Source organism: Talpa europaea, assembly GCF_964194135.1.
Source record: "Talpa europaea genome assembly, chromosome: X".
Lineage (NCBI taxonomy): Eukaryota > Metazoa > Chordata > Mammalia > Eulipotyphla > Talpidae > Talpa > Talpa europaea.
This window is the reverse complement of record NC_140081.1, coordinates 45,631,343-45,648,287: the sequence shown is the minus strand read 5'-3', so window position 1 is coordinate 45,648,287 and position 16,945 is coordinate 45,631,343. Positions and strand designations below refer to the sequence as shown.

Sequence of the window (16,945 nt, the reverse complement as noted above, 5' to 3'; positions counted from 1 at the left end):
ACTCCATATGGATTGTAGGATTATCTTTTCTACTTTTGTAAAAAAAAAATGACCCTGGGATTTTGATAGAGCTTGCATAGAATCTATATATTTTGGGGGGTAGTATGGACATTTTAACAATATTATGTGTCCCAATCCATGAATATGGACAGTCTTTCCGTTTTATTGGTGTGTTCTTAAATCTATATCATCAAATTTTTATAGTTTTCAGGCTGTAAATCTTTTGTCTTAATTAAGTTTATTTCTAAGTGTTATTTTTTTCAGTGGACTGTAAATGGGACTTTTTCCTAATTGTTTCCTTTTCAGATAATTCTTTGTTAATGTAAAGAAAAGCAACTGATTTTGTATATTTATTTTGTAACCTGCAAGTTTATTGAATTTGTTTACTTGTTTATATCATCTGCAAACAGGGACAATACTACTTATTCCTTTCTGATTTGGATTTCTTTTATTTTTTTCTTGCCTATTTACTCAAGTTAGGGCTTCCACTACTATGTTGAATAGTAGTAGTAAGAGGGGTCATCCTTGCCTTGTTACTGATCTTGAAGGAGAAGTGTTCATTTTTTTTAAAAACCACTGAGAATGATGTTAGTTGTGGGCTTTTTATATATGGCCTTTATTATATTGAGGTAATGCCCCGTCTATTTCTAGTTTGTTGAGACTTTTTATCATGAAAGACTGTTGATTTTTGTAAAGTATTTTTTCTGTACCTATTGAGATAACCATGTGATTTTTATCCTTTATTCTATTAATGTAGTATATCACATTAATTGATATTTGTATGTTGAACCATTTTCATATACCAGGAATAAATCCTGAATGGTTATGATATATGACCCTTTTAATGTGCTGTTGGATTCAGTTTGTTAGTATTTTTTTTTTGAGGATTTTGCATCTATATTCATCAGAGATATTGGGCAACGGTGATTTTTTTTCGTTTAATTTACTATTTTGGTCTCAGTGTAATACTTAGCTTATTAAATGAACTAGAAGAGCTCCACCTTTTCAATTTTTTGGTGGAGATTGAGAAAAGATGGTGGTATTTCTTCTTTAATATTTGGTAAAATTCACCAGTGAAGGCATCTGGTCCCAGGTTTTTCTTTATTGGAATGTTTTGGATTGCTGATTCAATCTTTATGCTAGTTTTAAGTGTGTTTCAGACTTTCTAATTCTTCATTATTTAGTCTTGGTAGGTTGTATGCATCTAAGAATGTATCCATTTCTTATAGGTTATCTGATTTGTTGACATGTAAATATAGTCTCTAATGATCCTTTCAATTTCTGCACCATCATTTGTATTATCTCTTCTTTCCCATCTTATTTTATTTTATTCTTTTAGCTTTAGTCAAGGTTTTGTTACAGTTATCCTTTAAAACAAAACTCTTCATTTTGTAGATTATTATATCTGCCATGTTACTTTTTTCCCCTGTTCTAGTCTATTTCCTTCCTTCCTTTAGTTTTGACTAAGTTTGATCTTCATTTTAGTTCCCTGAAGTATAAAGTTAGGTTGTTTATTTGAGATGGGTCTTCTTTTTTAACATTGGCATTCATTGCTATTAACTTCTTGCTTAGCACTGCTGTTGGTATGTCCCATTAGCTTTGGCATATTGTGCCTTTGTTTTTGTTTGTCTCAAGGTATATTGTGAATTCTTCATTGATTTTTTTCTTTCACCCAATGATTGCTAAAGAGTATGTCATTTAATTACTCTATACCTTTGGATTTTCCAGATTTCCTTCTGTTACTTTGTTTCATTCCATTGTGCTGAGAAAAAAAGATATTAGGTATGATATAAAGCTCCTTAAATTTGTTTAGACTTGTTTTGTGAGCTAACATGTTATATTACCTAGAGAAAAACATGTGTATTTGAGAAGAATGTGTCCTGCTATTACTGAATGGAATGCTCATATATGTTTATGTTAGGTTCATTTGGTCTATAATGGTGTTCAAGCCCTCTGCCTCTTCATTATTCTTTTGTCCAGATGCTCTATTCATTATTGAAAGTTGGGGGTTGAAGTTTACTATTACTGTTGCATCGCTGTTTATTTCTCCCTTCAGTTCTGTGAATGTTTGCTTTAGGTATTTAATTTCTCTGATATTGGAACAATATAGATTTATAATTTTTATATTTTCCTGTTGAATTGACACTTATTATTATGTAATGTTCATTTTGGCCTATTGTGACCTTTTTTTACATAAAGTTATTTTTATGATACAAGTATAGCCAGCCTTGCTCTCTTTTGATTATTATTTGAATGGACTGCATTTTCCATTCTTTCATTTTCAGGCTGTATCTTTAAATGCAGAAAAAGTTTCTTAGAAAACAGTGGATCATGCTTTTATCCATTCGGCCACTCTGTCTTTGATTGGGGTTGTTTTGATCTATTTCCATTTAAAATAATTGATAGGGAAGGATTTACTATTTGCATTTTGTTAGTTTTTTGTTAGTCTTTTACTTCTTTTGTTGGTCTTTCTTCTTGCTGTTTTCCTTTACATTTTGTTGATATTTTGTATTGATATACTTTATTCTCCTCTCTTTGTCTTTAATATAATGTCTACAGGCATTTTTTGATTACCTTAAGGCTTATAAAATATTTTATAACAGTCTATTTTAAGCTGATAACATATGTTCCATTACATACAAAAACTCTACTTCTCCCCAATAGATACTTTGTTATTCTTTATCACATATCACACCTATTCAAAGTATGTATCTTTTAACATAATTTTAAGTTATGGTTTTTATTTATTTTTTTAAGATTTATTTATTTTATACTAGAACCGGGGTACAGGCCAGATGTGTGGGAGGGCGAGAGGATTCACCAGAGACAGAGTTGGGAACAGAACAGGCAGACTGACGAAATACACTGCTGAGGGGAGCAGCGGACGAGTCAGGAAAGGTCTGCTGTGCCATGTGGGACCCTCGTGGCTGGCCGGGATCGAACCAGCGCTGCAGAGGCAGCAGAGAGCTTCACAGCATTGCACTCAACTGCCTGCACCACCAGGGGAGGCCCAAGTTACGGCTATTTTTAATACCCTCGCTACCTACCCTTTATACTAGAAATAAAAGTGATTTACGCATTACCATAAAGTATTCTGCATGTACTGTATATTTACCTTCACCAACTAGTTTCATACTGTCTTAGGCTATCACGGCTGTTTTCTACTGATAAACTTTCTTTAGTATTTCAGGTAAGGCAGGTCTACTGGCGATGAACTTCCTTAGCTTTTATTTGTCTAGAATGTTTTTTGAAGGACAGTTTTGATAAGGAGGGTGTTTTTGGTTGACAGTTTTGTTGGTTTTTTTTTTTTTCTTTCAGCACCTGTAAGGTTTCTGCTCAAGAATTCACTGATCGGGCCTCCCCTGGTGGTGCGGTTGAGCGCTGGGCTACGAAGCTGCCCACAGCCTCTGCAGCGCCGGTTCAATCCCCTGCCGCCCGCGAGGTTCCCACATGGCGCACAGACCTCTCCTGCCCAGCCCGTTGCTCCCCTCAGCAGTGTATTTCAGTCAGTCCGCCTGTTCTGCTCCCTGCTCTGTCCCTGGTGAATCCTCTCACCCACCACACTTCTGGCCTGCACCCCAGCTCTTGTATGTATAAATAAATAAATATTTTTTTTAAAAAAGAATTCACTGATAATCTAATGGAGGTTCCCTTGTATATGGCAAGTTTTTTTTCTCTTGCTGCATTGAAAAGTCCCTCTTTGTCTTTGACATTTGACACTTTGACTATAATTTGACTTTGTAGATGTCTCTGGTTTCTTTATATAGTGTCCTTTAGGCTTCTTAGATATTGATATCCATTTTCTTCCACAGATTTGGAAAGTTTTCAGCCATTATTTCTTTGAGTGAGGTTTTTGTATTTACTGTCTCTCTCATTCTGAAATTCCTATATACCCTATACTTGTCCCCTTGATGGTATCCCATAAGTCCCTTAAGCCTCTTCACTCTGTTTCTTTTTTTTTTTTTTTACTTTTTCTGCCTATGAAAAGCTTATTTTCAATGGTCTACCTAAATTCATTGATCATTTTTTCATGTTTATCTAGCTTGCTGTTGAATCCCTCTCATTAACTTTTCAGTTCTTTTATTTTCTTTATTGTCATGATAATTTCTTGGTACTTTTAAATATTTTTATCTGTTTGTTGAAATTACCACATTTTCCATTCATTATTCTCTTAATCTTGGTGAACATCCATATAAAATTTATTTGGAATTCTCTATCAGGTAAATACTATAGTTAGTTTCTGAAGAATTAACATACAAAGCCAATTTATCAAGATAAAAGAAGCAAATTCCTTATTACAACTCACAAAAATACTAAAAGTGAAGAGACAGAAGAACATACCAAATACTGAAGCAAAAAAAAAAAAAACCTGACAAAAGTCTCACTCCACCAGAAATGCAGAATATGCCTGATGAGATGTTTAAAATAGGAGTTAAAAGTGTGTGTGTTGAATTAAAAATGTGATCAAAAACAGGACAGAATAAAGACACAGAAAATTTGAGACTGTACAATTTAGAAGTAATGGATATAAAGATACTATAAATGAATTTTAAAATACTAAATAGAGGGTCTCAACAATAGACAAAGTAGTAAGAGAAATAGTAAGTTTCAAAGCACAATGTTGGAGAACACACAAATAGAACGAGAGAAAAAGGAATTAAAAATGTAAACAGTCTAAGAGGTCTTCAGGATAACCTAAAGAGAAATATCACCCTCATTATGGGGTCCCAGATGGAGGGGAGAAAGAGAAAGACATAGAAAGTTTATTTTAAGAAATAATTGCTGAGAACCATCTCAGCCTAGGAAATGAGCCAGACATCCTAATCAAGAGTTCCAAAGAGTGCCAAACAAAGTAATACCAAACAGACACACTCTAAGACACGTTATTAAAAAACCATTGAAAGCCAATGACAGGGACAGAATATTAAAAGCATTGAGGGAAAGAAGAGAGACCTCTAAGGAAATACCAATTAGACTCTCAGCAGACATTTAAGTAGAAACCCTACAGGCAAGAATGAATGGCAGGAGTTATTTAAAGTACTCAAAGAAAAAGATATCCAGCTAAAAACACTTTATCATGAGAGAGAGAGAGAGAGAGAGAGAGAGAGAGAGAGAGACAGAGACAGAGACAGAGACAGAGAGAGGAAAGGTATTTTACATAAAACCAAGAAATGGGGCCTCCCCTGGTGGCTCAGCAGTTAAGTGGTGGGTTGTGAGGCTGACGGCAGCCTCTGCAGCACCAGTTTGATCCCCGGCCACCGGCGAGGGTCCCACAAAAAATAAATAAATAAATAAACAAACAAACCAAGAAATGAGTTTATCAATACCAAGTCAGAAATGAAACAAGTGCTAAAAGGGTTATATAAAGCAACAGAAGAACAAATATAGAGTTAACAAACACTTAAATTTACAACCTGGAGGGGGAGGAGAATAATAATATGGCCCATCAGAACAGACTTAGATCAGAAAATCAGAGTCAAACAGGTCACATAGATACGCCATCATATAGTAACCTCAGCAGAACCTTCAAACCAAAATCAGCAGAAGTAACACATGAAACAATGGAAATGGAACCTACACAAAATACAAAAGAAAGATGTCAAAAAATAAAAAGACAAAGAGAAGCCAAAAAGTAACAAAATGACACTGAGTACTTATATAGGAATACATACCTTAAATTTAAATGGCCTGAATTCACCAATTAAATTATAGAGTGCCTGAGTAGATTTCAAAACAAAGTCCAATCTTCTGCCATTTATAGGAAAACTCATTTTACTAAAAGGACAAGCACAGACTTAAAGATTGGAAGACAATTCTGCAAGCAAATGGCAACGAAAAAACATCAGGAACAGCTATATTTACCTCAAATGAAATAGACTTCCAATTAGAAAAGGTGATATAAGACAGATATGAATATTACAACATGATTAAGGACATAAACCAATAAGTACAAATAACAATTAAAAATATGTAGGGCCTCCCATGGTGGCGCAGTGGTTGAACACTGGGCTGCAAAGCTGCCCACAGCCTCTGCAGCACCGGTTCGATCCCCAGCCGCCAGAGCAAGGGTGCCACATGGCGCACAGACCTCTCCTGTCGCACCCGCTGCTCCCCTCAGCAGTGTATTTCGTCAGTCTGCCTGTTCTGTTCCCCACTCTGGCTCTGGTGAATTCTCTCACCCTCCCACGCTTCTGACTGTACCCAGTGCTTGTATAAATAAATAAATAAATCTTTAAAAATAAAATAAAATAAAAATATGTATTCACCAAATGATGGGACACTGTGATATATAAAGTGATGATTAGTATAACTAAAGAGATATTGGGAACAACTCAATAATATGAGGGAATTTAATACTCCATGTACAACTATGGACAGTTCAACAAGACAGAGAATAAGGAAACAAAAGCTTCAAATGAGGCATTAGATGGAACAAACTTAAGGCATATACACAACATTCTACCCAAAAACTGTTGCATATACTTTTTTCAAATGCACATTGTCAAGAATAGACCATATGTTGGGACACAAGTCAATTTTCAATGAAACTACAAAGACAAATCATAACAAGTACTCTTTCTGATCATACTGCCAGAAAACTAGAAATTAACTGTTTTAAATATCTGGAAAAACATTAAATACATGGAGACTAAGCAACACGCTGCTTAACAGAGATTTCATTACAGAGAAAATTAAAGCAGAATGAAAATTAAAGCAATGAAAATTAAAGCAGAAATAAAAAAGTACACTAAGATTAATGAAAACAATTATACAAGCTGTCAAAATTAATGGGATACATGAAAAGCACTCTTAAGAGGAAAGATGACTGCAATACAGGCTTTCATTAAGAATCAAGAGAAATCCCAAATAAAAAACAATATTATACCCTAACAACTGGTAAAAGAGTAATCAAACAAGACCCAAAGTTAGAAGAAATGATAAAAGGAAAACCAGAAATAAATGAAATATGAATAAAAAGATCATACAAGGGGACTCCCTGGTGGCACAAGGGGTTAAGACGCAACCTATGAATCTACCCAGAGCCACTGCAGCATGAGTTTGATCCCTGGCAGGGGAGCTAACCATATGGCACAGCAGACCTTTCCTGACTTGCCCACTGTTCCCCTCAGCAGTGTATTTCAGATAGTCTGCCTGTTCTGTTCCCCAGTCTGTCTCTGATGAATCCTCACCCCCCACACCTCTGGCCTGTACCCTAGTTCTTGTATGCGTGAATAAATAAATCTTAAAAAAAGATCATACAAAAGAGAAGTGAAATTAAGAGCTGAATCTTTAAGAAGACAAACAGTATCAGTAAATGTTTAGCTAGCCTTACAAAGTTTAAGAATAAAATATAAACAACCCAGTTGCTAAATAGACAGTAGATCTGGACAGAAAATTTACCAAAGGGGCTATCCAGAAAAACAGTAGATATATGGAAATATATTCATCATTGATTTTAATAAGGGAGATGCAGTTGAAAACCAAAATACATGTGTAAGAATGGCACATATTAAAAGATCTTAACAACAATGCTAGACAGGATGCAAAGAGAGAGGAATCTTATTACACTGTTGGGTGAGAATGTAAACTGGTGCAGCCATTTTGGAAAACAGTCTGCATTTACTTTAAAATACTAAAATGGAAATACCATGTGGGCTGACAATACCACTCTTGGGGATCTATCCAAAGAACAAAACCATCAACTCAAATAACTGTATGCGCTACAATGTTTATTGCAGCATTATTTACAATAGCTAAGACATAGAAAAAAGTGCCCACTGATAGAGGACTGGATTAAGAATATGTGGTGTACACAACAAGATACCATCTCATATCAGTAAGAATGGCCCATATCAAAAAGACCAGAAACATCAAGCATTGCCAAAGATGGGGAGAAAAAGGAACCCTCCTACACTGCTGGTGAGAATATAGATTGGTCTAGTAACTATGGAAAACAGGATGGAGGTTCCTCAAAATATTAAATGTAGACCTAGCACATGATTCAGCAATTCCATCCTATGTTCATTGCAGCAATATTTACAACAGCCAAGTTATGGAAACAATCTATATCCCCAATAACAGATGAGTGAATAAAGAAAATGTATGTGTACAAAAAGGGATACTATTCAACTATATAAAAATATGGAATCTTGCCATTTGTAACAACATGGTTGAAACTGAAGCAGATTTTTTTAAGTGTTTTTATTTATTTATTTGTTTGTTTGTTTGTTTGTTTGTTTGTTTATTTATTTATTTATACAAGCACTGGGTACAGTCAGAAGCATGGGAGGGTGAGAGAATTCACCAGAGCCAGAGCGGGGAACAGAACAGGCAGACTGACGAAGAAATACACTGCTGAGGGGAGCAGCAGGCGCGGCAGGAGAGGTCTGTCACGCCATGTGGGACCCTCGCCAGTGGCCGGGGATCGAACCAGCGCTGCAGAGGCTGCGGGCAGCTTCGCAGCCCAGCGCTCAACCGCTGTGCCACCAGGGAAGGCCCAAAACTGAAGCAGATTATGCTAAGTGAAATAAGTAAGGAGAAAACAAATATGTGAAACAAATATTCACTCATATGTGGAATACAGAGAAAGTAAACAAAGGGAACAGAGAAAACTAAACCAAAACAAACCCACGTAATCTGACTGTAGAACTGAGACTACCAGAGAGTTGAAGGTGGGGACAAAGAAGGTAGTGGGCCTAGTGGACTGTGGTGGAAGATTCTGAGTGCTTTTGTGGTAGGTGTCATATGATAAAACACATCTGAAGAGGTATGAATCTATACCTCTAAATCATATGCAGCACTGTAAACTAATGATACTTCCATTAAAAATAATAGAATAAGAAAAGATGTGGTAATGTGGGATATCTACACAATGGCCTAGTATTCAATCACAAAGAGGACAAAATAGTGTCATTTATAGCAAAACACAATTGTGTGTAGTAAAAAAGCAAGTCAAAATGACAAAGACAACAATTGGGCTTTTACATAGTGATTATTTAACTAAGCAAAATATTTTTAAAAACAAGTGGACACTATTGAATGAAGTGAGGTTTCTGAGATCAAAAGGGAATATGATAGGGAGAAATACTCAAAAGAAATATCAAGAGATGGTGGTGGGGGAGGGGGAAGAGAAAACTAGGGTTTCTGGACACATGAACCAATCCCTTTCCTCCCCTCAGTGAAGCCAGAAGCTGTGGATTCTCTTCCTCATATGATGCTGTGCTAGGGCAGGCATGCAGGTTAGAAGGTGTCTCAAATCTCTATACAGACTTCAATGAGTCTGGTTTCACTTGTGCCTGCTGTCCAGGAGTCTTTCATTTCGTTTCTAGTTTTCTCACAAAGGGAATTTTCCATGAATTGTTGCTGAATTGGTATGTTTGTGGGAAGAATTAAGGTCCTGGACTACATAATCCACCATTTTCCTGACGTCATTCTCTTCAGAATGAATCTTTCGTGTGTGTATGTAATGTGATAAGTTGATTCTAAAATATACAGAGAGAAATGCAAAGGACCAAGAACATCCAATATACTTTCAAAGAAGAGGAACAAGGTGGAAGGATTTGCTTTACCAAATCTCAAGGGCTTATTAATTATAAAGTGCAGTAATTAAGAAAATTATGGCATTGCTGCAATGAAAAGTGGAATAACAGAACATAACAGTTCAGAAACAATCTCTCACATATACAGACACTTGACTTATGACAAAAGCAACACAGTAGAGAAGTGAAGAAAAAGACATGTATTATAACAAGTGGCACCATGTCAGTTGAACATCTCTGTGGAGAAGATGAAGCCTGGCCCCTATATCTCACCACACACAAATCAATTCCAGGTAGATTCTAGATCTAAATGTGACTGTCAAAAACACAAAGTTTCTAGAAGATAATATAAAAGAATATCAACATGTCTCAAGGTAGGAAAATACTCCTTACATGGAACACACACACACAAAAAAAAAAAAAAAACAAAAACACTAACCATAAAGGAAAATACTCAAAAACTAGACATATTAAAATTAAAAACTTTTGTTCATAAAAGTCTACTATAAGGAGATTTGGAAAGGGCTTACAACATAAAAAGTTTTAAATGGTTCACAGCCAGGGTATATAAAGAATTCCTACAAATCTATAGGGAAAGAACAAACAACCCAAACAGAACAATGGCAAAGGACTTGTTCAAGGTACTTCACAGAAGTTATGTAAATAAGTAATAAGCTTCAAAAAGGAATACAACTTCACTAGTCTTCTGAAAAATGTCAAATAAAATCACAAAGAGACATTACTTCAAATCCACCCATCATCATGGTTGTGATTTAAAAGAGTGATAACAACAACTATTAGCAAAGATGTAGAATAACTAGAATTCTCATACACTGCTAGTGGGAAAGTAAATTAGTACAGTCACTCAGAAAATACTTTCATTATCAATAAAGCGAAAATATGCATCATTTCCTATGACCCAGAAATTTCAGTCCTAGATATATGCTCAACAGAAATTCAAGTACATAGAGCCAAAAGACATGTGTGATATCATTCAAAGCATTGTTACTTATTATAATCCCAAACAAGAAATAGTCCAAATATTCATTATCAGAGAGCAGTATTCAAACAAGGGAATGATACACAAAATACAAATAAAAAACCTACAGTTGCATGCTACAACATGATAAATATCACAAATATAGCACTAAGAAAAAAAAAAAAACACCACAGACCCTTCCCCAAACATACTGTTTGATGAGATTTATATCAAGTTCAAAATGGGCAAAACTAATCTGTTATGTTAGAAATTAAGACAGTTATTAACTTCAGAGAAGGAGGATGGTAGTGTTCAGAAGAGAACATAAGTGGCAGTTGAGATGCTAGCTTGCTTTCTTGGCCTGGGTTCTGGTAACACTAGTATTTCACTTTGTAATAATGCATCAAGTTGTACAGTTATGATTTGTGACCTTTTCTGTATGATGTTATACTTCAATAGAAAAGTGGGGGGTGGGGGATAAAGAGCTAAGTGCTGAATATTTATAGAACAATCAGGTAATGATGGTGCTCTATAAGGGCAACTCTGCAAACAAGGCAAGTGATTTCTCTTGGTAATGTTCTTAGGGAATAAATGGCTTTAGTTTTCTAATATAAAGAGATCTTCTCTATAAGGCAGTTACAGATAAAATACAGATTATTTTCCACAAGACCTAAGAGAGAGGGGGGGGGATAAGACCCAAATGCAAATAAAACCAAACATCAAGCCATACATTAAGGAAAATTTGTGCCCTATCTTAGAAGTAATGTAGACAGGGATCTTCTCCAGTACACTTTCTAATCATTCTAGAAACCAATGAAACATTGCTGGTGGAACAATTTACTCACCTAAACATAGCTGACAAGTCACAGGCTTAGCAAGACCTGAGGATAACAGGCCTGTTACATAAAGAGAAAATGTTCTTGTTTTACGTAAACATCTCCAAATGCCCCCCCCAAAAAAAAAAACATTCAACTCAACTAGTATTTAACTAGCTGTAACCAGCACTGTGTCAGGCATTATGAGAAAAAACTAAAAAAAAAAGTAGACAGATTTCCAAGGAGCTCTAATATAAAGAAAATTTATAAATACAACAATGGCATTAATATGTAGATAATTATTCTAAGACAGGAAATATAGATAGTGGGTTGCAAGAGCAGTTAGTGAAAGAGAAAATGGGATAGGTATTATGGAGCCAGTTTATCAAAAACCTGAATGTCTGGATTTAAACTTATAGAAAATATTTTATCTGGATACTCCTCACCTAAAAAATAAGTCTTAGATTTAATGAGTCCTAGTCATTTTCTTGATCAACTAGTCTTAAGAAGGAATGCCAAACTTGGATACACTAATATTCTACCTAGTTAAACCAAGCAATATTTTGTGGAAAGTTAAGGTTGATTTCTGTGATAACATCTCAAATAATTAAGAAGAAACTCTAAATATCCCCTACAGTCTAGAATAAACCCTTATTATTCTACCCATACTAATTTTTGGAACACTTCTTAAACCTTCAATTTTTTGTTTAGACTATCTCAAGGCAATAATTTAAGTAAGATACTACCTATATTCCCTCCCCCTCTCACTGGGCCAAATAATCTTTCAAGTGTATATTGAAAGGTATCCGATACCTAACATAGTGTCTGGCTTATAGTAGGTGTTCTATTTATTGAATCAGATTGCTAAATTACATCAACGTATTAACCTTACTCATGGCTTGGTAAACTTTGATCATAACCCTCCCTCAACTTCTCTCTCTTTGGACTGAAAAAACTAGAAAGTTTCCCCTTTTTTTATTAATTGAATTGGGTTTCTGGGGACTTTCATCAGCTGTCAGCTTTTTCTTGAGGCGCTGTCACTAGAACTTCCTATTCTATTGTGGAGAGAAATCTATTTTTGATCTTTTACATGAAAACTATGAGTTTTGTTTTGTCTGTTTTCCACACCCTTCCTGATGATGCCTACTATATTTTTGGCTTTGAAAACCAAAATCACAACTTGGCCAACTTCTCCACAGAATGATCAATAGCAATTTTTATTTATTTATTTTTTTTCTCTAACAATCATATTGTATATATCTAAGTCAGAGGCTGATAATATGTGCCTAGCTCCTTATGTCATCTCTGATGAGTATCCAGATAAATCTACAGGTATTTGGCTATTCCAGATGAAGGAGACAGTGATAATTCCAGAAGGTCCAAAGTTACCCTCTTACCTTTTATCACCAGCAACTGTGTCCCCACTGTCCAGGCTTTTCCAACATTTCCTTTATTTCCCTTAGAGAACTTTGCTGATCTCTCTGCTATGTATCCTCACTGCCCCGATTTATTTCTGTATCGTGTTCTGAAGTTTTTAAATTGAGAGATGACATACATACATCTTCAGTGAGGTCTTAATGAGCATCTCATAAACATGGGTAGGTTTACATGACCTTATACAATGAAATGCCTCTGACTGTTCTGGTCCCTTGATCTCATGAGCTCTTCCTACAATTTGTTCTCATCAGTTTGCCTTCACTGCTCTCAGATAAACTGGTAAGAAACTTGAATGTACTTACTGGCTATTGAAGGGTGTATATTTTTATCTTTCTCCCTCTCCATCTAAGAGTTGCTGTAACAGCAGCTGTTTGTGTTGAAAAACTAAAATATAAAACTATGACCTACGTGGCCAAATCCCACAAGGCTGTTTACTTCCTTATTTATGAATCAGGATCTGTCAGCACAACTTAGAATCTTGACTGTCAGCAGATACTGCAATTAAATATCCCTGCAAAGCCAGCAGAGGGTGCACCAGGGCACTAGAAATTTTACCCAAGATGTAGCAATATCAGTTTAACTCTAACAGCCAATTCACTTTTCCTTTGTGGCATATGTGTGTCGTATAATAAAACTAATATCCTCAAGTTAAATTTAATTTGAATCTGGACTAAAATTCCTTCAAAGTTTACTCCAATTGTGCTGAGAGTGAAGTTAGGGCAGAATAAGGAATACATGGTTAAACTCTCTGTGGCCAAAATATAGGTGGACTAGAAGAAATCATGCAGATCTGAGCCCTCTGTTTTGTAAAAAATTTATAATGGAGCTCCGTCCTGCTTTCCCCCAAAACACTTCATGGATAGTCTGTATAGGGGAATGGGCGCCAAACTCGAAGTCAAGAGAACTAACTTTCATTCTGATTTTTACTGTAGCTGTGTGATCTTGGACAAGTCACTCCCTCTCTCTGAGCCCATGTGTTCCCCAAGGAGAATCAAACAAAATGGACTCATGGGGTCCCTTGTAACTCTAAAAACAAAAATAATTCTGACTGAGTCAGTAAATGTAAAAAGCCTGTATGTTTGCTTCTACTGGTTGCAAAGAATGCAACAGAAAGAATAAAGGACAGGAGTTGGGGAGTTGTATTTAAATCTAGACAGAACTATTGCAGAGGTCAGGCAAAACTAAACACTACTATAGACCTGTCAGAGTGTCGCACCATCTCTATGCTCTACAGTACAGCTCCCCTGATAATCCTCAGTCTATTAACATGGGTCTGTCCAATTTGAATGCCAAAAAGCCTTGGCCATCATTTGACTAAGGCAGTCTAATTCCTTCATTTTTTCACAGCATATCAATGTTTAGCCGCTAAGTATTTCTACTGGACACTGGTGGTGCTGGTGAAGGGGGACAGATGAAGGGAGCCAGAATCCTAGCTAATTATCATTTAACTACGATGTTTCAAGTTCCAAGAATGAGAAGCATGTATCCTGATTCAATTCTTTGATAAGCTGTTATATCAGTTGGAGTGTGCTACCAAGGTATTTTAAGGCTCAGGACAACTTTACCATGCACATGTAGAAAATGCGTCAGTCCTAACATTGTGGTGTTATCATGAGTATGACGCTGCTGGCTTTGGCTGGGTAGTCACAGTAGCACAAGTACTGTTTAGAGTTATGACAATGACTCTGCACGAGGTAGTAAATATAAAAAGTCTGGGTCCTTCATCACCTCAACGAACTTAGTTGCACAACTCATTCTCTTACCTAAGAGGAAAAAATTCACTATGATTTTTTAACCATTTCAAATGGATTCTTTGGATATTTCTCTTAAGTTTCACATCGGACAAAATGTGGCAGTCAAGAGATACTTATTTTTAAAGTGCACTAAATTTACTTGCATAAAGAGCTGGAAAAAGCCTAGACATACACTAAAGTCAACGATTGGTAATAAGGGCACAAACTCCATAAAGACACAAAACAAAACAAAAACTGCTCTCCAGAGGCTAATCCTAAGTATTTCATCAGTAGATCCCTGTGTTCAAGCTACCAATAGGGAAAAAACTTCACACTCACCCCCCTCCCCCCAAAAAAAAAACCAACAACAAAATTCAGGACCGGCATGCAAAGGGTGAGTTTTATTTCCATGGAGTATTTAAATTGCTCTTCAGAAGTTGCCTAGCAAGACGGCATATTTCTACCAGAATTCCTCTGGGGCGCTGATCCTCACTAGAACACCGAGGACAATCAGTCTCAAATTGCAGGTAAGGGTGAACAAGCCCATGTTCTGGTCAGCGCACAAGGACCCTGAGCTTTAAGTGCGGTTAAAAGTCGTTTCAAGAGGCGTGGAGCAGTTATTACAGCTGTTTACAGCTCCAACTCCAAAGGAGTGCCTGCTAGTGCTGGCACCGGCTCTGGACACGAAAAAACAAGCACCGCGGGCAGAGAATCTCACCAGGAGCCCAGGGGCCAAGCCACTGCCGTTACTCCGCCAGAAGGGCACGCCGGCACCTCCGCGCCGGGCCCGCCGGGAGCGCAGCCAACTTTTCCCGAGGCCGCCCAGAGCCTGGGGCGGGGGGTGCGGGCCAGCGTTCCCCAGTCCAGGGGTCCCGAGAGGGTTTGGGGGAGCAGGGCCAGGGACCTAAGACCGCCGCCCCGCGGCAATCTATCCCGTTCCGCCCGTCCACTCCAGATCCTGTCCTAGAACTTGGCTGGGGCAGCCGAGCCCTCCCCAGGGCGCCCGCCCTGCCCACCATTAAAGGGGGCCCCCACCGCCTTCCCAGCGAGGTGACTCACCTGGTGCCCGTCCTGGGAGTCTCGGGGGAGTGCGATTTCTCCCGCTTCCAGTGGCGGCGACTGAGGTGACGGCTGCCCGAAGTGGCGGGTGAGGGGACGGTCGGCGTCGAGGCCACCAGGGCTGCTCAGGGTGGCAGAGGTGCCCGGGGTGCCGAGGCCGCTCTGGCGGGACTCAGTCCCGCGTTCCCGCCGCAACTCGGAGCGCAACTCTAGGTAGCAGCACAACGTCAGCAGGTGGAGGGCCAGCGAGAGGCCAAAGAAACCCAGGAAGAGCCGGCAGCTGTTCCCTTCGCCAGCCCGGGCAGGGGCCCCGCGACAGCCGCAGCCCTGGCTCCCCCGCTCCCGCCGCGCTGCCGCGGCCAGGGGTTCCCGGTGTTCCACCTCCGGGTAGCCCATGGCCTCCGGAGACACCCACTCTGAGGCCTGAGAGCCGCAGCGTCGGCCTCAGCCCTTCACGACCCCTGACAGGCGGCTACTGTCCTGCCATCGGCCGGGGGCTGCAGGGACCCGTTCCTGCGCGACCGAGGCTGGGCGGGACGCAGCAGGGAGCAGCCGCATGTGCAGCTCCACTGTGGGGGGGGGAGGAAGGGAGGCGGAGGGGCGGGCGAGAGGGGCGGCTGGGCCGGCGGAGGGAAGGAGGGAGGAGGCGCCGGCCGACCCCGCCCCATCCCTCCAGAGCTGCCGGGCCGCCTTACCACCGGGCCCGCCAAGCCTCGGCGCCCCGCCCCCGGCCGTTCCAACCCGGGCCTTTGGCCGGGGGGCGGGGCCTGAGAGCGGGTGTGTTCGCCCGGGCCTGGAGGCCCCACCCAGCTCTTCCAGCTCGGCCCTTCCAGTTGGTGACTTCAGCTGTCGTTCATCCCTCAACTCCGCCTCAATTTAACCCTTTGGCGAAAGCAAGAGGGGGAGGGGAGGGAGAGGGGGAGGGGAGGGGGAGGGGAGCATGGGGGAGGGGAGGATGGGGGAGGGGAGGGGGACTGAGGCGAATTGGGGAACCTTGGAAAGAAAGTGGAGGAAAGAAAAGGAGGCGGAAACTCGTATTAATAGAAATGTTTGCAATTAACTGCAGTTGTTAATAACATCATCCAGTACTTATCTGTTGCTTTCAATCTTCAAAGCGTTTAACAGACGTTAAACTAATTAAAACAGTTCTGGGTTTGGAATGAAACCATGCCTGCTGTGTTTGCAATCCAATGGCGCGCCAAAAGTAAAGGAAACCCGGAGCCTGGGAGCCAAAGGCAGTGAGGCTGGGCTGGGACTGAGGCAGCCCCTCTCCTGGAGTGAGTCTGGGCCTCAATCCTAGTGAGGAAGCAAGCCACCAGTACCACACAAAACTGAGTGATATTGCTCCAGGAAGGGTAAAACAGTCTCCCAGGATTTATTGAT

The 16,945-nt window shown here is 39.2% G+C and overlaps 1 protein-coding gene across 9 annotated transcripts in view; it reads right to left on the bottom strand.

Annotated features, from left to right (window-relative positions):
* Positions 1-16,031, bottom strand: part of EDA (ectodysplasin A) — a gene marked incomplete at its 3' end in the record, with an annotated part of 486,468 nt that extends 470,437 nt beyond the window's left edge. For 8 of the 9 annotated variants that reach the window (XM_084258457.1, XM_084258459.1, XM_084258461.1 and 5 more), the window contains exon 1: positions 15,563-16,031. In XM_084258457.1, the coding sequence (XP_084114583.1) occupies positions 15,563-15,958 (396 nt within the window). In that variant the 5' untranslated portion in view covers positions 15,959-16,031. Of the gene's footprint in view, positions 1-15,538 lie in introns of all 9 variants that reach the window. The other variant, XM_084258458.1, reaches the window with a different exon arrangement.
* Between the last annotated feature and the right edge of the window lie 914 nt (positions 16,032-16,945).